The 27,282-nt window shown below is 54.0% G+C and overlaps 1 gene segment (V, D, J or C); it reads left to right on the top strand.

The window, feature by feature from the left end:
- The window catches only part of LOC139250463 (Ig heavy chain C region, secreted form-like), a gene marked incomplete at its 3' end in the record, with an annotated part of 47,586 nt that overhangs the window by 17,812 nt on the left and 2,492 nt on the right, over positions 1–27,282 (top strand). The window contains 3 exon segments of the C gene segment in view: positions 2,461–2,760; positions 15,464–15,766; positions 15,845–16,162. Of these exon segments, the coding sequence occupies positions 2,461–2,760; positions 15,464–15,766; positions 15,845–16,162 (921 nt within the window).

Below are 27,282 nucleotides of genomic sequence, written 5' to 3'. Positions count from 1 at the left end.
GGGGAATGGTGTCGGTACGTCTCACACTGCACCATGGAGGGGGAATGGTGAAGGTACGTCTCACACTGCACCATGGAGGGGGAATGGTGTCGGTACGTCTCACACTGCACCATGGAGGGGGAATGGTGTCAGTACGTCTCACACTGCACCATGGAGGGGGAATGGTGTCGGTACGTCTCACACTGCACCATGGAGGGGGAATGGTGTCGGTACGTCTCACACTGCACCATGGAGGGGGAATGGTGTCGGTACGTCTCACACTGCACCATGGAGGGGGAATGGTGTCGGTACGTCTCACACTGCACCATGGAGGGGGAATGGTGTCGGTACGTCTCACACTGCACCATGGAGGGGGAATGGTGTCGGTACGGCTCACACTGCACCATGGAGGGGGAATGGTGTCGGTACGTCTCACACTGCACCATGGAGGGGGAATGGTGTCGGTACGTCTCACGCTGCACCATGGAGGGGGAATGGTTTCGGTACGTCTCACACTGCACCATGGAGAGGGAATGGTGTCGGTACGTCTCACACTGCCTGCACCATGGAGAGGGAATGGTGTCGGTACGTCTCACACTGCCTGCACCATGGAGAGGGAATGGTGACGGTACGTCTCACACTGCACCATGGAGGGGGAATGGTGTCGGTACGTCTCACACTGCACCATGGAGAGGGAATGGTGTCGGTATGTCTCACACTGCACCATGGAGGGGGAATGGTGTCGGTACGTCTCACACTGCACCATGGAGGGGGAATGGTGTCGGTACGTCTCACACTGCACCATGGAGGGGGAATGGTGTCGGTACGTCTCACACTGCACCATGGAGGGGGAATGGTGTCAGTACGTCTCACACTGCACCATGGAGGGGGAATGGTGTCGGTACGTCTCACACTGCACCATGGAGGGGGAATGGTGTCAGTACGTCTCACACTGCACCATGGAGGGGGAATGGTGTCGGTACGTCTCACACTGCACCATGGAGGGGGAATGGTGTCGGTACGTCTCACACTGCCTGCACCATGGAGGGGGAATGGTGTCGGTACGGGCTCACACTGCACCATGGAGGGGGAATGGTGACGGTACGGGCTCACACTGCACCATGGAGGGGGAATGGTGTCGGTACGTCTCACACTGCACCATGGAGGGGGAATGGTGTCGGTACGTCTCACACTGCCTGCACCATGGAGGGGGAATGGTGTCGGTACGGGCTCACACTGCACCATGGAGGGGGAATGGTGTCGGTACGGGCTCACACTGCACCATGGAGGGGGAATGGTGTCGGTACGGGCTCACACTGCACCATGGAGGGGGAATGGTGTCGGTACGGGCTCACACTGCACCATGGAGGGGGAATGGTGAAGGTACGTCTCACACTGCACCATGGAGGGGGAATGGTGTCAGTACGTCTCACACTGCCTGCACCATGGAGGGGGAATGGTGTCGGTACGTCTCACACTGCACCATGGAGGGGGAATGGTGTCGGTACGTCTCACACTGCACCATGGAGGGGGAATGGTGAAGGTACGTCTCACACTGCACCATGGAGGGGGAATGGTGAAGGTACGGGCTCACACTGCCTGCACCTTGTGGATAATTGTAGTTTCCCCACAGGCTTAGCGAGAAGATTACAAAGTGCATCCCTGTCGACTCCGATCCCAGACCCGGTTATGGGCACTGTGGGATCTTCAGGTCCCTGCAGAAACATTGGCTGTGAGGACAGATTGGATCGGCTGGGGTTGTTTACTTTGGAACAGAGGAGGCTGAGGAGAGACCTGATTGAGGTGTATAAAATTATGAGGGGCCTGGATAGAGTGGATAGGAAGGACCCCTTAGCTGAGGGGTCAATAACCAGGGGACGTAGATTTAAAGTAATTGGTCGGGGGAATTTGAGGGGAAAGTTTTTAACCCAGAGGGTGGTGGGGGTCTGGAATTCACGGCCTGAAAGGGTGGTAGAGGCAGAAACCCTCACCTTATTTAAACAGGACCTGGATGTATACCTGAAGTGCTGTAACCCACAGGGCTACGGACCGAGAGCTGGAAAGTGGGATTAGGCTGGGTAGCTCTTGGTCGGCCGGTGTGGACACGATGGGCCGAATGGCCTCCTTCCGTGCTGTAAATTTCTATGATGCTGTGAACATACACAGCAAATCGGTCAGCATCTGAAATGTGAAAAGGGAGGCTGGTTTTCCGAGCCCAGATCTGAAAAGTAACCACACATTTCAGGAGAGGCCGAGAGAGAATCCAGTCACAATTGGGGGTGAATTGACAGGCTGAGTGAGATGAAAGGTCACCTGAGAGATCCACAGGATTCCCTTGTTCTGTTGATACCCCTCGATATCTGTCCAGGGGAACACAGGAACAGGGGTAGGCTAGTCAACCTCTCCGGCCCGTTCTGCTACTGCATTAGATCGCGGCCAATCCCAACCCCATTTAATCTGAAATCTTGCAACGTGTTACAGCTCCAAGCCTCATCTCGCTTGTTCCATCGCCGGAGGTTGTCTACAATCAAACCACCGCTGTCCTGGGCTGTGCCATATCTGGATTCTATCCCGACAAACTAAAGGTTTCCTGGAAGAAAGGCGGGGTGGACCAGAAGGGTATCGTTCTCCCTTCCAGACCGGGAGCCGCCGATACCTTTGAAACGGTGGCTTACCTGACGGTGCCTGTGAAGGAATGGACCAAGGGGGAGGTCTACACCTGTGAAGTGGCCCATGGACCTTCGAACCTCCCTAACACAATCAGCATGAGGTATCAAGCGGGTAAGTGGTGTCTGAGGGGGAGGAATATGGTCAGTAATTCAGCCTTGTATTAACTTAATGCGCTAATGTTCGCCTTTAACTCGTGAATCACTGTCCCGAATATCGCCCCTGGTGAGAGAGGCGAAATGTTTAGTATTTTACGTGTTGATACTGAACCGACACTTAGAGAGAGTAACTTTAACCCAAGGCGCTGGGCGGGGAAACTGCCGGGGTCGGGCTGGTCACCCGTTTACACTCTCGCCCGATTTTACTCTCCGCTAACTTCAATGGAAAGGATAATGGTGAGGAGCGTGAAACGGGCGGCCCATCGATACCTTCACCTCCTACCTGTTCCCTTCCTACTGTCTCCCAAATGTTATTTTATAGACTAGAACCAGAGAATGGTCACAGCACGAAAGGCCAGTCAGCCCACCGAGCCCGTGCTGACCCCAGCCAGTCCCACTCCCCGCCCTTTCCCAGTAGCCCGCCAATATTTTTCCCTTCAGATATTTATCCAACTCCCTTTTGAAAGCAGGATTGAGCCTGCCTCCTCCACCCTCTCAGGCCCTGAATTCCAGATCCCAACCACTCGCTGCGTAAACAAGTATTTTCTTACATCGCCTCTGGTTCTTCTGCCAATCGCCTTAAATCTGTGTCCCTCTGGTTCCTGACCCTTCCCCCAATGGGAACAGTTTCTCTCGACCTCTGTCCAGATCCCTCATGATTGTGAACACCTCGATCAAATCTCCTCTCAACCTTCTCTGCTCCAAGGGGAACAACCCCAGCTTCTCCAGTCTATCCCCGTCACTGAAGTCCCTCATCCCTGGAACCATTCTCGGAAATCCACTCTGCTCCCTCTCTAAGGCCTTCACATCCTTCCTAAAGTGCGGGGCCCAGAATTGGACACAATACTCCAGCTGGGGCCGAACCCGTGTTTTATACAGGTCCATCATCATTCCCACGGGCAGTACTCTGTGCCTCGGTTTATGAAGCCCAGGATCCTGGAAGCCTTTATAACTGCTTTCCCAACCTGAGAACACCTCTGTCAAATCTCCTCTCAACCTTCTGCGATTTCTGCACATACACCCACAGGTAGGAACGAAATCTGCCCAGTTTTGCATTTGAATGAATTGCCACGAGCTGCTGCACCCTCTCCTGAGGGAACGTGTTCCATCGATTGACCACTCACTGAAATATTGATCCCCCACATCAGATTTGAAGTGACCCGTCCCCGGCTCCCCTTTAAGCGCAGCTCGTGTCTCTGATTCGCCTGTTCAGGACCAGGTGAGACAGCGTGTTATGGTCCACACGATCTGCTCCCTTTTAGCATCATATAAACTCCGGATGGAGCAGAGCTCCGGGGCCGTGTGGAGCTCCCACTTTCCCAGCACGGGACGGGAGGTGAAAATGTATAACACTTAAATCTGCAACTCTTCCGGTTCCAGGTGGAAACGCTGCGTGCTCTTGTTCTGGGTGTGTGCCGAAGTTTCTCTACCAGACTAACCTTAAAGTGACCCTTCCCGATGGTGACGAGCGTCAATATAAATGTCACCAAAACAAATGCGAAATAAAGTGATTGGTTGTGAATGGAATTGGCCGCTGGATTTTATTACAAAGTGTCTGATGGCTTATAGACACGGCCCACAGTGTGTGTGGGGATAGAGTGTACACAGAGGGAGGGTCAGCCCACGGTGTGTGGGGATAGAGTGTGCACAGAGGGAGGGTACAGCCCACAGTGTGTGTGGGGATAGAGTGTACACAGAGGGAGGGTCAGCCCACAGTGTGTGTGGAGATAGAGTGTACACAGAGGGAGGAGGTACAGCCCACAGTGTGTGTGGAGATAGAGTGTACACAGAGGGAGGGTGTACAGCCCACAGTGTGTGTGGGGATAGAGTGTACACAGAGGGAGGGTACAGCCCACAGTGTGTGTGGGGATAGAGTGTACACAGAGGGAGGGTACAGCCCACAGTGTGTGTGGGGATAGAGTGTACACAGAGGGAGGGGGTACAGCCCACAGTGTGTGTGGAGATAGAGTGTACACAGAGGGAGGGTGTACAGCCCACAGTGTGTGTGGGGATAGAGTGTACACAGAGGGAGGGTACAGCCCACAGTGTGTGTGGGGATAGAGTGTACACAGAGGGAGGGTCAGCCCACGGTGTGTGTGGGGATAGAGTGTACACAGAGGGAGGGTCAGGCCACGGTGTGTGTGGATAGAGTGTACACAGAGGGAGGGTCAGGTCACGGTGTGTGTGGGGATAGAGTGTACACAGAGGGAGGGTCAGGCCACGGTGTGTGTGGATAGAGTGTACACAGAGGGAGGGTCAGGTCACGGTGTGTGTGGGATAGAGTGTACACAGAGGGAGGGGCAGGCCACGGTGTGTGTGGATAGAGCGTACACAGAGGGAGGGTCAGCGTATGGTATGTGTGGGGATAGAGTGTACACAGGGGGAGGGTCAGCCCACAGTGTGTGGGGATAGAGTGTACACAGAGGGAGGGGTACAGCCCATGGTGTGTGTGGGGATAGAGTGTACACAGAGGGAGGGTACAGCCCACGGTATATGTTGGGAATAGAGTGTACACAGAGGGAGGGTACAGCCCACGGTGTGTGGGGATAGAGTGTACACAGAGGGAGGGTACAGCCCACGGTGTGTGGGATAGAGTGTTGCACAGAGGAAGGGTCAGGCCACGGTGTGTGGGGATAGACTGTACACAGAGGAAGGGTCAGGCCACGGTGTGTGGGGATAGAGTGCACACAGAGGGAGGGTCAGCCCACGGTGTATATTGGGATACAGTGTACACAGAGGGAGGGTACAGCCCATGGTGTGTGTGGGGATAGAATGTACACAGAGGGAGGGGGGTACAGCCCACGGTGTATATGGGGATAGAGTGTACACAGAGGGAGGGGGTACAGCCCACGGTGTGTGTGGGGATAGAGTGTACACAGAGGGAGGGGGTACAGCCCACGGTGTATACGGGGATAGAGGGTACACAGAGGGAGGGTCAACCCATGTTGTGTGTGGATACAGTGTACACAGAGGGAGGGGGTACAACCCACGGTGTGTGTGGGGATAGAGTGTACACAGAGGGATGGTACAGCCCACGGTGTGTGTGGGATAGAGTGTACACAGAGGGAGGGTCAGGCCACAGTGTATATGGGGATACAGTGTACACAGAGGGAGGGTACAGCCCACGGTGTGTGTGGGATAGAGTGTACACAGAGGGAGGGTCAGCCCACGGTGTATATTGGGATACAGTGTACACAGAGGGAGGGTACAGCCCATGGTGTGTGTGTGGATAGAGTGTACACAGAGGGAGGGTACAGCCCATGGTGTATATGGGGATAGAGTGTACACAGAGGGAGGGGGTACAGCCCACGGTGTATATGGGGATAGAGTGTACACAGAGGGAGGGGGTACAGCCCAAGCTCGGTTCCCCAGCCCAGCCCACTCCTGGTCTACATGGTCATTCTTTGCTGGGTCACTTCGGGTCGGTCCCGGCCCCACAGCTTGACCGTTGCCTCTTTGGTCTGGGCCGAGTGGGCAACAATTGGAGGACCATCTCTGGCCCAGGGATACAGTGAGGGCGGGGTGGGTGGGGGGGGGGAAGAGTAATGTCCCATTGATCCAGTGACGGGGGGGGGGAAATATTCCACTGATCCAGTGACGGGGGGGGGGGGGGGATGTTCCATTGATCCAGTGACGGGGGGGGGGGGAATGTCCCATTGATCCAGTGACGGGGGGGGGGGGGGATGTTCCATTGATCCAGTGACGGGGGGGGGGGGGGGAAATGTTCCATTGATCCAGTGACGGGGGGGGGGGGGGTGTTCCATTGATCCAGTGACGGGGGAGGGGGGAATGTCCCATTGATCCAGTGACGGGGGGGGGGGATGTTCCATTGATCCAGTGACGGGGTGGGGCGGGGGGAAATGTTCCATTGATCCAGTGACGGGGACGGGGGGGGGGGGGGGGATGTTCCAATGATCCAGTGACGGGGGGGTGGGGGGATGTTCCATTGATCCAGTGACGGGGGGGGGGGGTGTTCCATTGATCCAGTGACGTGGGGGGGTGGGGGGATGTTCCATTGATCCAGTGACGGGGGGGGGGGATGTTCCATTGATCCAGTGACGTGGGGGGGTGGGGGGGCGGAGGGGAATGTCCAATTGATCCATTGAAAGGGGGGTGGGAATGTCCCATTGATCCAGTGACGGGGGGGGGGGGGAATGTTCCATTGATCCAGTGACGGGGGGGGGATGTTCCATTGATCCAGTGACGTGGGGGGGGGAAGGGGAATGTCCAATTGATCCAGTGATGGGGGGGGGGGGAATGTCCCATTGATCCAGTGACGGGGTGGAGGGGGAATGTTCCATTGATCCAGTGACGTGGGGGGGGGGAGGGGAATGTCCAATTGATCCAGTGATGGGGGGGGGGAATGTCCCATTGATCCAGTGACGGGGGGGGGGGGAATGTTCCATTGATCCAGTGACGGGGGGGGGGGGATGTTCCATTGATCCAGTGAAAGGGGTGGGGGGAATGTCCCAATGATCCAGTGAAAGGGAGGGACGTAATGTTCCATTGATCCAGTGAAAGGCGGGGGGGCGTCTTTAATGATGTTGTTCCTGAGGCACATTGCTGAGAAAGGACACAGCAGCCCGACTGGTGCCCTGCACAACCCGATAGGTTTTGGATGAAAACTCTGGGTAGCAGAAATAGAAAGGGTTCCACACCTGGAATATTGTGTTCAGTTTTGGTCTCCTAATCTGAGGAAGGACGTTCTTGCTATTGAGGGAGTGCAGCGAAAGTTCACCAGACTGATTCCAGGGATAGCTGGACTGTCATATGAGGAGAGACTGGAACAACTGGGCCTTTATTCACTGGAGTTTAGAAGAATGAGAGGGGATCTCATAGAGACATATAAGATTCTGACGGGACTGGACAAGTTAGATGCAGGAAGAATGTTCCCGATGTTGGGGAAGTCCAGAACCAGGGGTCACAGTCTGAGGATAAGGGGTAGGCCATTTAGGACTGAGATGAGGAGAAACTGCTTCACTCAGAGAGTTGTTAACCTGTGGAATTCCCTGCCACAGAGAGTTGTTGATGCCAGTTCATTGGACATATTCAAGAGGGAGTTAGATGTGGCCCTTACGGCTAAAGGGATCAAGGGGTATGGAGAGAAAGCAGGAAAGGGGTACTGAGGGAATGATCAGCCATGATCTTATTGAATGGTGGTGCAGGCTCGAAGGGCCGAATGGCATACTCCTGCACCTATTTTCTATGTTTCTCGGTATCATTCACCCAGCTCCCGGATACTGACATCAGTCAACGACAGGAGCTCAATGATCACAAGGAATTCAAGTTTGGGAAGTGGTTTTATAAATTCCCCTCCTCTCCTCCCCCTGAGTAAACGGAATGAAGCGTCTCTCGCCCAATAATATCATCATTTTGGAATAACAAGGGGAATATTGCGGCCCTGTGTGGGCTGATGATGGGTGAGCCTCTGTCACTGGGAACTGTTCAATGTCCAGACTTGATCACTGATGCAAGACAGGGGCTGAGCACCTTCCAAAAACCGCAACATTTAACATCAGCACCGTGCAGGCTCAACCTGGGTTTGATAATCACTGACTATACACGGTGTATATTAAACCTGGGTTTGAGAATCACTGACTATACACGGTGTATATTAAACCTGGGTTTGAGAATCACTGACTATACATGGTGTATATTAAACCTGGGTTTGATAATCACTGACTATACACGGTGTATATTAAACCTGGGTTTGATAATCACTGACTATACACGGTGTATATTAAACCTGGGTTTGAGAATCACTGACTATATACGGTGTATATTAAACCTGGGTTTGATAATCACTGACTATATACGGTGTATATTAAACCTGGGTTTGATAATCACTGACTATATACAGTGTATATTAAACCTGGGTTTGATAATCACTGACTATATACAGTGTATATTAAACCTGGGTTTGATAATCACTGACTATACACGGTGTATATTAAACCTGTGTTTGAGAATCACTGACGATACACGGTGTATATTAAACCTGGGTTTGAGAATCACTGACTATATACTGTGTATATTAAACCTGGGTTTGATAATCACTGACTATACATGGTGTATATTAAACCTGGGTTTGATAATCACTGACTATACACGGTGTATATTAAACCTGGGTTTGAGTATCACTGACTATATACGTCGTATATTAAACCTGGGTTTGATAATCACTGACTATACATGGTGTATATTAAACCTGGGTTTGATAATCACTGACTATATATGGTGTATATTAAACCTGGGTTTGAGAATCACTGACTATATACGGTGTATATTAAACCTGGGTTTGATAATCACTGACTATATACGGTGTATATTAAACCTGGGTTTGATAATCGCTGACTATATACGGTGTATATTAAACCTGGGTTTGAGAATCACTGACTATACACGGTGTATATTACACCTGGGTTTGAGAATCACTGACTATACACGGTGTATATTACACCTGGGTTTGAGAATCACTGACTATACATGGTGTATATTAAACCTGGGTTTGATAATCACTGACTATATACGGTGTATATTACACCTGGGTTTGATAATCACTGACTATACATGGTGTATATTAAACCTGGGTTTGATAATCACTGACTATATACGGTGTATATTACACCTGGATTTGATAATCACTGACTATATACAGTGTATATTAAACCTGGGTTTGATAATCACTGACTATATACGGTGTATATTAAACCTGGGTTTGATAATCACTGACTATATACAGTGTATATTAAACCTGGGTTTGAGAATCACTGACTATATACGATGTATATTAAACCTGGGTTTGAGAATCACTGACTATATACGGTGTATATTACACCTGGGTTTGAGAATCACTGATTGCACGGTGTATATTAAACCTGGGTTTGATAATCAATGACTATATACAGTGTATATTAAACCTGGGTTTGATAATCACTGACTATACACGGTGTATATTAAACCTGGGTTTGAGAATCGCTGACTATATACGGTGTATATTACACCTGGGTTTGAGAATCACTGACTATACACGGTATATATTAAACCTGGGTTTGAGAATCACTGATTGCACGGTGTATATTAAACCTGGGTTTGATAATCACTGACTATACACGGTGTATATTAAACCTGGGTTTGACAATCACTGACTATACACGGTGTATATTAAACCTGGGTTTGAGAATCACTGATTACACGGTGTATATTAAACCTGGGTTTGATAATCACTGACTATACACGGTGTATATTAAGCCTGGGTTTGAGAATCACTGACTATACATGGTGTACACTACACCTGGGTTTGAGAATCACTGACTATACACGGTGTACACTACACCTGGGTTTGAGAATCACTGATTGCACACGGTGTACACTACACCTGGGTTTGAGAATCACTGATTGCACGGTGTACACTACACCTGGGTTTGAGAATCACTGACTATACACAGTGTACACTACACCTGGGTTTGAGAATCACTGATTGCACACGGTGTACACTACACCTGGGTTTGAGAATCACTGATTGCACACGGTGTATACTACACCTGGGTTTGAGAATCACTGATTGCACACGGTGTATACTACACCTGCGTTTGAGAATCACTGATTGCACACGGTGTACACTACACCTGGGTTTGAGAATCACTGATTGCACACGGTGTATACTACACCTGGGTTTGAGAATCACTGACTATACATGGTGTACACTACACCTGGGTTTGAGAATCACTGATTGCACACTGTGACAAGTCTCAATGTGACCAATCCCAATCCGACAGCATTTCTGTTCAAAATGCCGGGGAGAGGAACAGAGACGATCTTTAAATGAATCAAAGACACGGTCCTGTCAGACAGAGACTGTGCTGACACAGCAGCTCAATCTGCAGCCGGAGGGGGTGATTCCCGGTACTCATTAAAGGTTTCAATCCTGACCCAGAGATGGCCATCCTGCCTCCTCCCTCTCCCAGTGTTGAGATTACATATACACAGGGTAAACATTGCCTGAGTTGTGACACACAGTGAATGTGTGTGTGTGAATAGCGCTCAGAACACGCAGTGAGCTGCGGGGTGACTGAAGTGACCATGGTCCTGTGAGAGACCAGTGTAAAGGGGGAATGTGTGAAGGATGTCACTGGCCCCGAGGGTGTGTGAGCTGCAGGTTTAGGCATTCACAGCGTGTGCCCAAACCCACAGCAATCCTCGCCACAGGTCGCACACATCCGGATAAAGGGCCTCCGCGGGCAGATAGTTGGGCTGCCTGCCCTGCCCCTGACCCTGCCCCCTGACCCTGACCCTGCCCCCTGACCCTGACCCTGCCCCTGCCCCTGCCCCCTGACCCTGCCCCTGACCCTGCCCCTGCCCCTCTGCCCCTGACCCTGACCCTGACCCTGCCCCTGACCCTGACCCTGCCCCAGGCCCTGACCTGGCCCCCAGCCCCTGACCCTGACCCTGCCCCAGGCCCTGGCCCTCTGCCCCAGGCCCCCTGCCCCGGCCCTCTGCCCCGGCTCCTGACCCTGCCCCGGGCCCTGGCCCTCTGCCCCGGCTCCTGACCCTGCCCCGGCCCCTGGCCCCCTGCCCCTGGCCCCCTGCCCCAGGCCCAACAATTTTTCCAAGTGATAGAAGCAGGTGTAAGGCCTGCTTTAATCAGCATAAGACTTTTAAAGGACAGAAAAATGCATTTTCAATAATTTAAACATTTAAAATCCTATTAAATAAGGTAAGTTTATTTGTGGACCCTTTAAAATATGTAAATTTATTTTTCAAAAAATTAAATTTTTGTTTTTAATAATTACATTTCCTTTTGATGAATTTTAAATATGTGATGGTTTAGAACATGTATATTATAACTGTGTTGTGGAGGTATTCCCGTTCAAATTGACGCAGACAAAAATTGTCACCGAGCCAAAGGAAGGAAAGACTTGCATTTATATAGCGCCTGTCACCAGCACCGGACGCCTCAAAGCGCTTTCCAGCCAATGAAGCACTGTCTGTAGTCAGTGTTGTAATGTGGGAATATTGTGAAGCAGGAGAAAGAAGGAGAGTGACCAAAAGCTGGGTCACGGGGCAGGCTGTGTCCCAGGGAGAGAGAGGGTGACAAGCCATGAGGTTTAGGAGGGAGTTCCTGAGGTTCGGGCCCAGACACGGGGCTGAAGCCACGGGTGGCTGACAGTTTTGGGGCGATGGGAGTGCAGGATGTACAAGAGGCCAGAGTTGAGGAATGCAGGGTTCCCGGAGGGGCTGTAGGGCTGGAGAAGGATAGAGAGATGAGGGAGAGGTGAGACCATGGAGAGATTGGACACTGGGCTCGCTGTGAATGGTGAGGAGGGGTCCTCATTGCCTCAGTGTGTGCTCGATGTCACAGATCGATGCACAGCCCTACATGGGGGCTCTGAGCAAACCAGCATTTCTCCCATTTCACTCAGCAGTCTGCATCTCTCGCTGCATTTCACAAAGCAGGGATTGCATTTTTATTAACATGTCGCTCAGCCCCATTGCAGTCCCCGCTGGGGATCTGTTGTTCAGGGTTACAGCGAGTGGATCCAAAACGGCTCGGGTGGATCCCTGACGTTCTGATTATGTTTTCTCCGTCAATTTACAAGCCAAGAAATGCAAGATGGGGGCGTTGCTCCCCTGTGCCCCTGATTGGGGGAGGGGTAACCTCCTGGCGGGGGGGGGGGGTGTAATCTGGTAATAAGAACATAAGAACATAAGAATTAGGATCAGGAGTAGGCCATCTAGCCCCTCGAGCCTGCTCCACCATTCAACAAGATCATGGCTGATCTGGCCGTGGACTCAGCTCCACTTACCCGCCCGCTCCCCGTAACCCTTAATTCCCTTATTGGTTAAAAATCTATCTATCTGTGACTTGAATACATTCAATGAGCTAGCCTCAACTGCTTCCTTGGGCAGAGAATTCCACAGATTCACAACCCTCTGGGAGAAGAAATTCCTTCTCAACTCGGTTTTAAATTGTCTCCCCCGTATTTTGAGGCTGTGCCCCCTAGTTCTAGTCTCCCCGACCAGTGGAAACAACCTCTCTGCCTCTATCTTGTCTATCCCTTTCATTATTTTAAATGTTTCTATAAGATCACCCCTCATCCTTCTGAACTCCAACAAGTAAAGACCCAGTCTACTCAATCTATCATCATAAGGTAACCCCCTCATCTCCGGAATCAGCCTAGTGAATCGTCTCTGTACCCCCTCCAAAGCTAGTATATCTTTCCTTAAGTAAGGTGAGTAAAACTGCACGCAGTACTCCAGGTGCGGCCTCACCAATACCCTGTACAGTTGCAGCAGGACCTCCCTGCTTTTGTACTCCATCCCTCTCGCAATGAAGGCCAACATTCCATTCGCCTTCCTGATTATCTGCTGCACCTGCAAACTAACTTTTTGGGAAACGGAATGAAAAATGCTGAGAATCGTAGTGTGCATGAAACTCAAAAGAGTTTCATGCACACTACGATTCTCAGCATTTTTCATTCCGTTTCACAGTTTAACCAAACCTGATTCTGAGAGAGGTGGAATAACGTCCCACACCTTTCAACACAGACATGTTTTTCTAAAAGAGTTTCATGCACAAGGACCCCCAGGTCCCTCTGCACCGCAGCATGTTGTAATTTCTCCCCATTCAAATAATATTCCCTTTTACTGTTTTTTCCCCAAGGTGGATGACCTCACACTTTCCGACATTGTATTCCATCTGCCAAACCTTAGCCCATTCGCTTAACCTATCTCAATCTCTTTGCAGCCTCTCTGTGTCCTCTACACAACCCGCTTTCCCAATAATCCCCTGGGGGCGGGGGGTAACTTCCTGGGGGGGAGGGGGGAGGAACCTCCTGGGGGGAGGGGGGAGGAACCTCCTGGGTCGGGGGGGGGAACCTCCTGGGGGGACGGGGGAGGAACCTCCTGGGTCGGGGGGGGAACCTCCTGGGGGGAGGGGGGAGGAACCTCCTGGGTCGGGGGGGGGAACCTCCTGGGGGGACGGGGGAGGAACATCCTGGGTCGGGGGGGGAACCTCCTGGGTCGGGGGGGGGAACCTCCTGGGGGGGAGTGGGAGAGTAACCTCCTGGGAGGGGGGGTAGCCTCCTGGGCCGGGCGGGGTAACCTCCTGGGGGGGAGGGGGGAGGAACCTCCTGGGTCGGGGGGGGAACCTCCTGGGGGGGGGGAACCTCCTGTGGGGGGGGAACCTCCTGGGGGGAGGGGGGAGGAACCTCCTGGGTCGGGGGGGGGGACCTCCTGGGTCGGGGGGGAACCTCCTGGGTCGGGGGGGGACCTCCTGGGGGGACGGGGGGAACCTCGTGGGTCGGGGGGGGAACCTTGTGGGTCGGGGGGGGAACCTCCTGGGTCGGGGGGGGGGACCTCCTGGGTCGGGGGGGGAACCTCCTGGGGGACGGGGGGGTAACCCCCTGGGGGGAGGGGGGGGAACCTCCTGGGGGGACGGGGGGAACCTCCTGGGTCGGGGGGGGAACCTCCTGGGTCGGGGGGGGGAACCTCCTGGGTCGGGGGGGGAACCTCCTGGGTCGGGGGGGGAACCTCCTGGGTCGGGGGAGGAACCTCCTGGGTCGGGGGGGGAACCTCCTGGGTCGGGGGGGGGAACCTCCTGGGGGGACGGGGGAGGAACCTCCTGGGTCGGGGGGGGAACCTCCTGGGTCGGGGGGGGAACCTCCTGGGTCGGGGGGGGAACCTCCTGGGTCGGGGGGGGAACCTCCTGGGGATGGCGGGACTTTTAGGGCCCAGCACGGAATTGCCCTCACTGCTTCTCGAAGGAAGCGTAGCGCTCCCCTCCCCCTTCCCCGGTTGAAAAGCCCCCGACCTCTCCCCCCCTGCCCCCCCCCCCCCCCCGGAGGCGCTATCAGGACCAATCTCACCCTCTGATACCTTTCCAACACCCCAGGGATGTCCCAATGTGAGATTTGCTCCAGGTTTAGCTGCAGTGCCGCTTGATCGAGTATCAACCCCAGATATTACACATTGAAAAGGACTCTGGTTTAAACTGTTGAAACTCACTTCCGCCCTGACCTTCCGTCACGGAGCATCAATCTTTTTCTTCCCTCGGGAGCAGCAAAGCAAATCAAACATCAATATCTCAGTCAGATCTCCAGGCCCAAGCTCCCGGTGTAACAGTGTGGAGATCCCGCAGGCTGCCTGTGTATTCCCTCTGGGGGCAGGGCTCGATGATGTGCTCCAGGGTCTGATTAGGAGCTCCACAGTCACACGATGGGGAGGCTTTAATCTCCCACCCCTGGAGAAGGTGGCAGCATCGACCGTGACCGGTTCTGAGGCGGTCGATGGTTGCCCACTGTTTGTGAGGAAGGTTTGATCCTTCAGGTTGTACTGTGGGCCCCTCGATAATCCATTCCGTATGTCACACTTCTTCCAAGCATTTCGCCGTCGGTCATCGAGACTGAGGGGAGATCTCTGAAAGGCTTCAGCGATGGCCCAAAATGGCGGTCTAGATTGGAGACAGGTTGGGGATCCTTTCTCCATAACATGGACTTCCCCACGTTTCATGTCAGAGCCATTGGACTAGGCACAGAATGTATTCTCCTTGGCACTGGTCTCTCAAAGGACCATCAATAGAAAAGTCTCTCGAGATTCTGAAGCCGGCTGGCACCAGGCATTGTCCATTCTTCTGAAAGTTTTCCCTTTCTCATTCCCAGAAATGTCTGTTTTTATCCGAAATCCTTCTATGGAAGAGGTTTTGATCAGTGGGACTGCTACCCTGGTGTGTGAAGTGTTCTGTGCCGATCCGAACCCGGTCGAAATCTCCTGGAAGGTGAGCGGGCTGGACAGAAGTGAAGGTGTTAATACTCAGCAACTGAGAGACGAAGGGACCCTGTACAGAGTCGTCAGTCAACTGCGAACCAGCGTGGAGGAGTGGAGCAGTGGGGTAGAGTACATGTGCTCTGCCCACCGGACTTCCTCGTCCTCGCCAGTGTCAGTACGGACAAGCCGTGCAAAAGGTGGGCAAAGGATCAGAAATGTAACGCCTGGCTTTGGTAACCGCGAGGGAAAGAGTTTAACACTGTCTCTGTTTCCAGTTCACACAAAGGGTCCCAACGTCCGACTGCTGCCTCCACCGGCCCAAGGCACCCAGAGCAGAAACACGGCCACCCTCGAGTGCATGATCACCGGATTCTACCCGAACATCATACACGTCTCCTGGGAGAAGGACCACTCTCCCATCTCTTCCAACACCAGCGCTGCTCGCACCATGCTGGAGCAGGCAGGGACTTTCAGTGCCAGCTACTTCCTGACTGTGAGCACAGAGGAGTGGAAGAAAGGTTCAGTCTTCACCTGCACAGTCTCTCATCCATCGTCCAACACCAACACCAGCCGGGACATCAAGGATGACCAAGGTAGGGTCCCGGAGCCTGACTCCAATATTCACTTCCTTTGGCCCCACTGCTATCAACTCGACTAGAGCCAGACACATTCAACACTGACCACATAGCTCATGTAGTGGACCAGTTAGAGTTTACTGACGTTGTAACTGGCACAGTAGATAAGGGGGAACCAGTGGATGTGGTCTATTTAGATTTTCAGAAGGCATTCGATAAGGTGCCTCACAAGAGGCTATTAAACAAAATTAGGGCTCATGGGATTGGGGGTAATATACTAGCATGGATTGAGGATTGGTTAATGGACAGAACACAGAGAGTAGGAATAAACGGGTCATTTTCGGGTTGGCAGGCTGTAACTAGTTGGGTGCCGCTGGGGTTAGTGCTGGGGCCCCAGATATTTACAATCTATATCAGTGATTTGGATGAGGGGACCAAATATCATATATCCAAGTTTGCTGATGATACAAAGCTAGGTCGGAATGTAAGTTGTGAGGAGGATGCAAAGAGGCTTCAAGGGGATACAGACAGGCTCAGTGAGTGGGCAAGAACATGGCAAATGGAATATAATGTGGCAAAATGTGAAGTTATCCACTTTGGTAGGAAAAATAGGAAAGTGTTTCCCCCGGGCTGGGGAGTCTAGAACCAGGGGTCACAGTCTCAGGATAAGGGGTCGGCCATTTAGGACTGAGATGAGGAGAAACCTCTTCACTCAGAGGGTGGTGAATCTGGAATTCTCTGCCCCAGAGGGCTGTGGAGTATATTCAACAACAACAACAAAGACTTGTATTTATATAGCAATGTAGCACCTTTAAGGTAATAAAAGTCCCAAGGTGCTTCACAGGAGTATTATGGGATAGAAATGCACCGAGCCGCATAAGTAGAAATTAGTGCAGGTGACCGGAGGTAGGTTTTAAGGAGCATCTTGAAGGGGGAAAGAGAGGCAGGGAGTTCCAGAGCTTAGGGCCCAGGCAACAGAAGGCACGGCCACCAATGGTTGAGTGATTATAATCAGGGATGCTCAGGAAGGCAGATTTAGAGGAGCGCAGACATCTCGGGAGTTGTGGGGCTGGAGGAGATTACAGAGATAGGGAGGGACGAGGCCATGGAAGAATTTGAAAATAAGGATGAGCATTTTGAAATCGAGGTGTCGCCTAACCGGAAGCCAATGTAGGTCAGTGAGCACAGGGGGTGATGGGTGAGCGGGACTTGGTGCGAGTTAGGACATGGGGCAGTGAGCACAGGGGGTGATGGGTGAGCGGGACTTGGTGCGAGTTAGGACATGGGGCAGTGAGCACAGTGGGTGATGGGTGAGTGGGACTTGGTGCGAGTTAGGACACGGGGCAGCGAGCACAGGGGGTGATGGGTTAGCGGGACTTGGTGCGAGTTAGGACACAGGCAGCCCACTTTTGGATCACCTCCAGTTTACATTGAGTAGAATGTGGGAGGCCAGCCAAGAATGCGTTGGAATAGTCAAGTCTGGAGGTAACAAAGGCATGGATGAGGGTTTCAGCAGTGGAAGAGCTGAGGCAGGGGCGGAGACGGGCGATGTTACGGAGGTGGATATAGGCGGTTTTAGTCATGCTGTGGCTATGTGGTCGGAGTCAGATATGACCCCAAGACAGAGATGGATCGATTTTTGGATATTGAGGGAATCGAGGGATTATGAGGACAGTGCAGGAAAGTGGAGTTGAGGTCGAAGATCTGCCATGATCCCATTGAATGGCGGAGCAGGCTCGAGGGGCCGAATGGCCGACTCCTGCTCCTAATCCTTCTGGTCTTATTTAATCCAGAGGCCTGGACTAAAAACAGAAAGGAACAATTGCAAATATGTTGTGTCTTTCACAACCTCAGGATGTTCCAAAACGCTTCACAGCAAACAAAGTCATGTTTTTATTCAAGTGTAGTCACTGCTGTGATGGAGGGGACGAGTCAACCAATTTACACACAGCAAGCTCCCATAAACAGCCATGTGGTGATGGGCAGATAATCTGTTTTGGTGCTGTTGGTGGAGGTGTGATCTCTCTGGTCCACCCGCGAGTACAGACGGAGCCCTCGATTTAACGTCTGATCTGAAAGACAGCACATCCAACGGTGCAGCACTCCCTCAGTGCTGGCAACGGGGAGTGTTGGTGTGGATTATGTGCTCGAGTGTCCGAGGTGGGGCTTGAACATGAACTTTCTGACAAAGGGAGAGGATGCCGCCAATGAGCCAAGAATGACGGCGGCAGTTAATAATCCAGGGAACTGAGGCCAACTCCCACCGCAGCACTTTGAGAATTTGAATTCAGTTTTAAAAAGTAAAAACAGGAAATAAAAAGCTGGTTGAGGGTAAAAGTGACGGAAGCTGTCGGAATGTTGGCGAAAACCCCAAATGCTTCGCTAATGTTCCATTGAAAGAAAGAAAGGCTTGCATTTATATAGCGCCTTTCACGACCACCTCAAAGCGCTTTACAGCCAATGAAGTAATTTTGGAGTGCAGTCACTGTTGTAATGTAAGAAACGCGGCAGCCAATTTGCACACAGCAAACTCCCACAAACAGCAATGTGATAATGACCAGATAATCTGTTTAGTGATGTTGATTGAGGGATAAATATTGGCCCCAGGACAACAGGGAGAATTCCCCTGCTCTTCTTCTAAACAGTGCCTTGGGAACTTTTATATCCACCGGAGAAGGCAGACAGGGCCCTCGGTTTAACGTTTCATCTGAAAAACGGCACCTCTGACAGTGTGGCACTCCCTTAGTACTGCCCCTCTGACAGTCCAGTGCTCCCTCAGTACTGTCCCTCCGACACTCCCTCAGTACTGCCCCTCCGGCAGTGCGGCGCTCCCTCAGTACTGCCCCTCTGACAGTGCAGTGCTCCCTCAGTACTGGCCCTCTGACAGTGCGGCACTCCCTCAGTACTGCCCCTCTGACAGTGCGGCACTCCCTCAGTACTGCCCCTCTGACAGTGCGGCACTCCCTCAGTACTGCCCCTCCGACAGTGCGGCCCTCAGTACTGCCCCTCTGACAGTGCAGTGCTCCCTCAGTACTGCCCCTCTGACAGTGCGGCACTCCCTCAGTACTGCCCCTCCGACAGTGCGGCCCTCAGTACTGCCCCTCTGACAGTGCGGCACTCCCTCAGTACTGCCCCTCTGACAGTGCGGCGCTCCCTCAGTGCTGCCCCTCTGACAGTGTGGCACTCCCTCAGTACCGCCCCTCTGACAGTGCGGCGCTCCCTCAGTACTGGCCCTCTGACAGTGCGGCACTCCCTCAGTACTGCCCCTCTGACAGTGCGGCACTCCCTCAGTACCGCCCCTCTGACAGTGCTGTGCTCCCTCAGTACTGCCCCTCCGACAGTGAGGCACTCCCTCAGTACTGCCCCTCTGACAGTGCGGCGCTCCCTCAGTGCTGCCCCTCTGACAGTGCGGAGCTCCCTCAGTACTGCCCCTCCGACAGTGCGGCACTCCCTCAGTACTGCTTCTCCGACAGTGCGGCGCTCCCTCAGTACTGCCCCTCCGACAGTGCGGCACTCCCTCAGTACTACCCCTCCGACAGTGCGGCGCTCCCTCAGTACTGCCCCTCCGACAGTGCGGCACTCCCTCAGTACTGCACTGGGAGTGTCGGCCTAGATTTCTGTGCTCAAGTTCCTGGAGTGGGACTTGAAGCCACCACCTTGTGACTCAGAGACTCTGAACCTTGTGACTCTGAGGTGAGTGAGCTGCCCACTGAGCCACGGCTGACACTGGGGAAGGAGACCCGCTGACCTCGCCCTGTCCACGCCACACGTGACTCCCGTCCCACACCAATGTGGTTGACCCTTCACCGTCCTGCAGAGAGGACTGAGAAATGCCGGCCTTTGCCAGCGATGCCCACATCCCGCCGGGGGAATGGTGAAATAATAATTGTGACATTTCCCCCAGGTGAATGTTTGGACGCTGGTATCTCGGTCACTTTGAGCAAGCCGCCCTTCGAGGAGATCTGGAGGAACCGGACAGCCACCATTCTGTGCGAGGTGCTTCACGGTGATTTAGAGGGGGTCAGAGTAACCTGGCAGGTGAACGGGAGTGAGAGAGAAGACGGGGTGGAGACCCGGGGGCCCGAGAGGCACGGAGATAAAGACATGATCTCCAGCAGACTGACCGTCCCTGCCGCAGAGTGGGAGAGCGGGGTCGAGTATTGGTGTTTGGTGGAGGACAAGAGCCTGCCAACGCCGGAGAAGAGGCTGATCAAGAAGGCGCAAGGTACGTGTGGAGAGAGCTCGGTGTGTGTGTCTGGGTCTGAGCCCATGAGGCCATTTATTACCGTCTAGTGGTGAGCTGTCCAGTCCGCGGTGTCTGAGTGTGTTAAAGACAGAGAGAAACTGGAACCCTGCCGAGAAACGGATCAGGAAAACAATCCCAAATCACAACAACGGCCCGGCACCAAACCACATTGGCTCCCGCGGGATGGGTTAGTGGCAGTGGGATAGACCCCGAGGGATTGGGATAGACCCCGAGGGATTGGGATAGATCCCGAGGGAGTGGGATAGACCCCGAGGGATTGGGATAGATCCCGAGGGAGTGGGATAGACCCCGAGGGATTAGGATAAACCACGAGGGAGTGGGTGGAATAGACCCCGAGGGATTGGGATAGACCCCGAGGGATTAGGATAAACCACGAGGGAGTGGGATAGACCCCCAGGGATTGGGATAGACCCCGAGGGAGTGGGTGGGATAGACCCTGAGGGATTGTGATAGACCCCGAGGGATTGGGATAGACCCCGAGGGGGTGGATGGGATAGATCCCGAGGGAGTGGGTGGGATAGATCCCGAGGGAGTCGGATAGACCCCGAAGGAGTGGGATAGACCCCGAGGTATTGAGTGGGATAGACCCCGAGGTATTGAGTGGGATAGACCCCGAGGGATTGGGTGGGATAGACCCCGAGGGATTGGGATAGACCCCGAGGGAGTGGGATAGACCCCGAGGGATTGGGATAGACCCCGAGGTATTGAGTGGGATAGACCCCGAGGGATTGGGATAGACCCCGAGGGATTGGGATAGACCCCCAGGGATTGGGATAAACCCCGAGGGATTGGGATAGACCCCGAGGGATTGGGATAAACCCCGAGGGATTGGGATAGACCCCGAGGGAGTGGGATAGACCCCGAGGGATTGGGATAGACCCCCAGGGATTGGGATAAACCCCGAGGGATTGGGATAGACCCCCAGGGATTGGGATAGACCCCGAGGGATTGGGATAGACCCCGAGGGATTGGCAGATGTCACGGTATTAGGAGGAGCCCGAGGCAGAAGAGCCATTGGAAGGGTGAGGGAGATTGTCTGTCTGAGGCCGAGGTTGAACATGTCTCCAATTCCCTTGTGAAAGTTACTGTTGATTCTGCCTCCACCACCCTCGTTCAGGCAATGCGTTCCAGACCATCATAACTCGCTGAGTAAAACGCAAGTCTCCTCACCTCCCCTCTGGTTCCCTTGCCAGTTAAATGTGTGTCATGGAATCATAGAGCACTTCCCACACAGGAGGCCATTCGGCCCATCGTGTCCGTGCCGGCTGACCAAGAGCTACCCGGCCTCATCCCACTGTCCAGCTCTCGGTCCGTAGCCCTGTGGGTTACGGCACTTCAGGTGTACATCCAGGTACTGTTTAAATGTGGTGAGGGTTTCTGTCTCTACCACCCTTTCAGGCAGTGAGTTCCAGAACCCCACCACCCTCTGGGTGTAGAAATCTCCCAGTTTTCAAGCGAGGTCTGACCAAGGGTCGATACAGGTTGAGTGTAACTTCCCTACTTTACAATACTGTGCGCGAGGACGGGACAGGACTCGGTCTAACCCAAGGTTGTCTCTGTTTGCAGTCGGTGCCAAGACCCGCCCTCGAGTCTACCTCATCCCCCCTTCACCGCAAGAGATGGAGATGGATCGGACGGCGACCCTGGTGTGCCTGGTCACCAGGTTCTTCCCCGCGGAGATCTACGTGGCCTGGATGGCCAACGACACCCTTGTGAGGTCAGGGTTGGTGACCCAGGCACTGAGCGAGGACGGCACCAACGGCTGGAACTCGGTGTCCAGTCAGCTGACGGTCCCCACAGAGCAGTGGGACAGGGGTACCACCTTCTCCTGTGTGGTGGGGCACGAGTCTCTAACCACCAGCCTGATCAGGAGCATCAATAAATCACAGGGTAAACCCACCCTGGTCAATGTCTCACTCGTTCTAACCGATAGCTTTCAATCCTGCTGATACCATCCAGTGATTTCATCAATCCTCGCCCCCCATATATATATCTGGTTATATAATCCCTGTAAATGGCTGGTTCACCCTACCACAGGGTGGCTGTGCTCACTGTGAAATCTCCCATCTGCTAGTAGAATGCTTAAAACCCTGATCACAATCCGATCTCCTTCAGTCATTGAGAAAATAATGTGTGGTCAAGGATCAAATCGGGCAACAAACATCATCTCCAAATCTTTGAAAGTCTGGAGTTCCTTTTGAAATGTTGTTGTGCCGGGTTTGATCCAGTTTGAAATCTGTGAGACACCACCAAGTGTTAAATGGATGTCACAAAATGTCAATGTAACCATCCAATTCAATAAAACAGATGTGACAAGGTTTCTGCTTCGGGTGTTCATTGTTGGTGTGTTTGGGTAAATGGGACAGGGGGTGGGGCATTATCGTGTGTTTGGGTAAATGGGACAGGGGGTGGGGCAGTATCGTGTGTTTGGGTAAATGGGACAGGGGGTGGGGCAATATCGTGTGTTTGGGTAAATGGGACAGGGGGTGGGGCAGTATCGTGTGTTTGGGTAAATGGGACAGGGGGGTGAACATAAGAACATAAGAATTAGGAACAGGAGTAGGCCATCTAGCCCCTCGAGCCTGCTCCGCCATTCAACAAGATCATGCTGATCTGGCCATGGACTCAGCTCCACTTACCCGCCCACTCCCCGTAACCCTTAATTCCCTGATTGGTTAAAACTCTATCTATCTGTGACTTGAATACAGTCAATGAGCTAGCCTCAACTGCTTCCTTGGGCAGAGAATTCCACAGATTCACAACCCTCTGGGAGAAGAAATTCCTTCTCAACTCAGTTTTAAATTGTCTCCCCCGTATTTTGAGGCTGTGCCCCCTAGTTCTAGTCTCCCCGACCAGTGGAAACAACCTCTCTGCCTCTATCTTGTCTATCCCTTTCATTATTTTAAATGTTTCTATAAGATCACCCCTCATCCTTCTGAACTCCAACAAGTAAAGACCCAGTCCACTCAATCTATCATCATAAGGTAACCCCCTCATCTCCGGAATCAGCCTCGTGAATCGTCTCTGTACCCCCTCCAAAGCTAGTATATCCTTCCTTAAGTAAGGTGACCAAAACTGCACGCAGTACTCCAGGTGCGGCCTCACCAATACCCTGTACAGTTGCAGCAGGACCTCCCTGCTTTTGTACTCCATCCCTCTCGCAATGAAGGCCAACATTCCATTCGCCTTCCTGATTACCTGCTGCACCTGCAAACTAACTTTTTGGGATTCATGCACAAGGACCCCCAGGTCCCTCTGCACCGCAGCATGTTGTAATTTCTCCCCAGTCAAATAATATTCCCTTTTACTGTTTTATTTCCAAGGTGGATGACCTCACATTTTCCGACATTGTATTCCATCTGCCAAACATTAGCACATTCGCTTAACCTATCTAAATCTCGTTGCAGCCTCTCTGTGTCCTCTACACAACCCGCTTTCCCACTAATCTTTGTGTCATCTGCAAATTTTGTTACACTACACTCTGTCCCCTCTTCCAGGTCATCTATGTATATTGTAAACAGTTGTGGTCCCAGCACCGATCCCTGTGGCACACCACTAACCACCGATTTCCAACCCGAAAAGGACCCATTTATCCCGACTCTCTGCTTTCTGTTCGCCAGCCAATTCTCTATCCATGCTGATACATTTCCTCTGACTCCGCGTAACTTTATCTTCTGCAGTAACCTTTTGTGTGGCACCTTATCGAATGCCTTTTGGAAATCTAATTACACCACATCCATTGGTACACTTCTATCCACCATGCTCGTTATATCCTGAAAGAATTCCAGTAAATTAGTTAAACATGATTTCCCCTTCATGAATCCATGTTGCATCTGCTTGATTGCACTATTCCTATCTAGATTACACGCTATTTCTTCCTTAATGATAGCTTCAAGCATTTTCTCCTCTACAGATGTTAAACTAACCGGCCTATAGTTACCTGCCTTTTGTCTGCCCCCTTTTTTAAACAGAGGCGTTACATTAGCTGCTTTCCAATCCGCTGGTACCTCCCCAGAGTCCAGAGAATTTTCGTAGATCATAACGAATGCATCTGCTATAACTTCCGCCATCTCTTTTAATACCCTGGGATGCATTTCATCAGGACCAGGGGACTTGTCTACCTTGAGTCCCATTAGCCTGTCCAGCACTACCCCCCTAGTGATAGTGATTGTCTCAAGGTCCTCCCTTCCCACATTCCTGTGACCAGCAATTTTTGGCATGGCTTTTGTGTCTTCCACTGTGAAGACCGAAGCAAAATAATTGTTTAAGGTCTCAGCCATTTCCACATTTCCCATTATTAAATCTCATCTTCTGAGGCTGGGGCAGTATCATTTGTTTGGGTAAATGGGACAGGGGGTGGGGCAGTATCGTGTGTTTGGGTAAATGGGACAGGGGGTGGGGCAGTATCGTGTGTTTGGGTAAATGGGACAGGGGGTGGGGCAGTATCGTGTGTTTGGGTAAATGGGACAGGGGGTGGGGCAGTATCGTGTGTTTGGGTAAATGGGACAGGGGGTGGGGCAGTATCGTGAGTTTGGGTAAATGGGACAGGGGGTGGGGCAGTGTAGTGTGTTTGGGTAAATGGGACAGGGGGTGGGGCAGTGTAGTGTGTAGGGTCGGTTCGGGGGTAGTGTTCCGGGGTCGGTTTCGGGGCCGAGTGTCCCAGGGTCGGTTCGGGGGGTAGTGTCCCGGGGTCAGTTCGGGGGGTAGTGTCCCTGGGTCGGTTCGGGGGGTAGTGTCCCGGGGTCGGTTCGGGGGGTAGTGTCCCGGGATCGGTTCGGGGGGGTAGTGTCCCGGGGTCGGTTCGGGGGGTAGTGTCCCGGGATCGGTTCGGGGGGTCGTGTCCTGGGATCGGTTCGGGGGGTAGTGTCCCGGGGTCGGTTCGGGGTGTAGTGTCCCGGGGTCGGTTCGGGGGGTAGTGTCCCGGGGTCGGTTTGGGAGGTAGTGTCCCGGGGTCAGTTCGGGGGGTAGTGTCCCGGGTTCGGTTTGGGAGGTAGTGTCCCGGGGTCGGTTTGGGAGGTAGTGTCCCGGGGTCGGTTTGGGGGGTAGTGTCCCGGGGTCGGTTTGGGGGGTAGTGTCCCGGGGTCGGTTCTGATGTAAAATCCCCGGAATTGAGCCGTTTAACTTAAACCTTCCGTTGGGGGAGGGGGGACTCCGAGCTCTGTGTGGGGGGTGGGTACTCCGAGCTCTGTGGGGGGGGGGTCACTCCGAGCTCTGTGGGGGGGGGTCACTCCGAGCTCTGTGTGGGGGGGGGGTCACTCCGAGCTCTATGGGGGGGGGTCACTCCGAGCTCTGTGGGGGGGGTCACTCCGTGCTCTGTGGGTTGGTGGGGGGGGGGACACTCCGAGCTCTGTGGGGGGGGGTCACTCCGAGCTCTGTGGGGGGGGTCACTCCGTGCTCTGTGGGTTGGTGGGGGGGGGGTCACTCCGAGCTCTGTGTGGGGGTGGGGTCACTCCGAGCTCTGTGGGTTGGTGGGGGGGGGGACACTCCGAGCTCTGTGTGGGGGGGGGGGTCACTCCGAGCTCTATGGGGGGGGGGTCATTCCGAGCTCTATGGGGGGGGGTCACTCCGAGCTCTGTGGGGAGGGGTCACTCCGTGCTCTGTGGGGGGGGGTCACTCCGAGCTCTGTGGGGGGGGGTCACTCCGAGCTCTGTGGGTTGGTGGGGGGGGGGTCACTCCGAGCTCTGTGTGGGGGGGGACACTCCGAGCTCTGTGGGCTGGTGGGGGGGGGACACTCCGAGCTCTGTGGGGGGGGGTCACTCCGAGCTCTGTGGGGTGGGGGTCACTCCGAGCTCTGTGGGGGGGGTCACTCCGAGCTCTGTGTGGGGGGTGGGTACTCCGAGCTCTGTGGGGGGGGGGGTCACTCCGAGCTCTGTGTGGGGGGGGGGGTCACTCCGAGCTCTGTGGGGGGGGGTCACTCCGAGCTCTGTGGGCTGGTGGGGGGGGGACACTCCGAGCTCTGTGGGGGGGGGTCACTCCGAGCTCTGTGGGGGGGGGGTCACTCCGAGCTCTGTGGGGGGGGTCACTCCGAGCTCTGTGGGTTGGTGGGGGGGGGGTCACTCCGAGCTCTGTGTGGGGGGGGGTCATTCCGAGCTCTGTGTGGGGGGGGTCACTCTGAGCTCTGTGTGGGGGGGTCACTCCGAGCTCTGTGTGGGGGGAGGTACTCCGAGCTCTGTGGGGGGGGGGTACTCCGAGCTCTGTGTGGGGGGAGGTACTCCGAGCTCTGTGGGGGGGGGTCACTCCGAGCTCTGTGTGGGGGGTGGGTACTCCGAGCTCTGTGGGGGGGGGTCACTCCGAGCTCTGTGTGGGGGGGGGTCACTCCGAGCTCTGTGTGGGGGGTGGGTACTCCGAGCTCTGTGTGGGGGGGGGACACTCCGAGCTCTGTGGGGGGGGGTCACTCCGAGCTCTGTGTTGGGGGGGAACACTCCGAGCTCTGTGTGGGGGGGGGTCACTCCGAGCTCTGTGTGGGGGGGGTCACTCCGAGCTCTGTGTGGGGGGGGGTCACTCCGAGCTCTGTGTGGGGGGTGGGTACTCCGAGCTCTGTGTGGGGGGGGTCACTCCGAGCTCTGTGTGGGGGGGGGTCACTCCGAGCTCTGTGTGGGGGGTGGGTCACTCCGAGCTCTGTGTGGGGGGGGTCACTCCGAGCTCTGTGTGGGGGGGGTCACTCCGAGCTCTGTGTGGGGGGGGTCACTCCGAGCTCTGTGTGGGGGGGGTCACTCCGAGCTCTGTGTGGGGGGGGTCACTCTGAGCTCTGTGTGGGGGGGGTCACTCCGAGCTCTGTGTGGGGGGGGGTCACTCCGAGCTCTGTGTGGGGGGGGTCACTCCGAGCTCTGTGTGGGGGGGGTCACTCCGAGCTCTGTGTGGGGGGTGGGTA

This window comes from Pristiophorus japonicus, unplaced genomic scaffold (assembly GCF_044704955.1).
Source record: "Pristiophorus japonicus isolate sPriJap1 unplaced genomic scaffold, sPriJap1.hap1 HAP1_SCAFFOLD_378, whole genome shotgun sequence".
NCBI lineage: Eukaryota > Metazoa > Chordata > Chondrichthyes > Pristiophoridae > Pristiophorus > Pristiophorus japonicus.
This window is presented reverse-complemented; position numbering and strand designations above follow the sequence as displayed.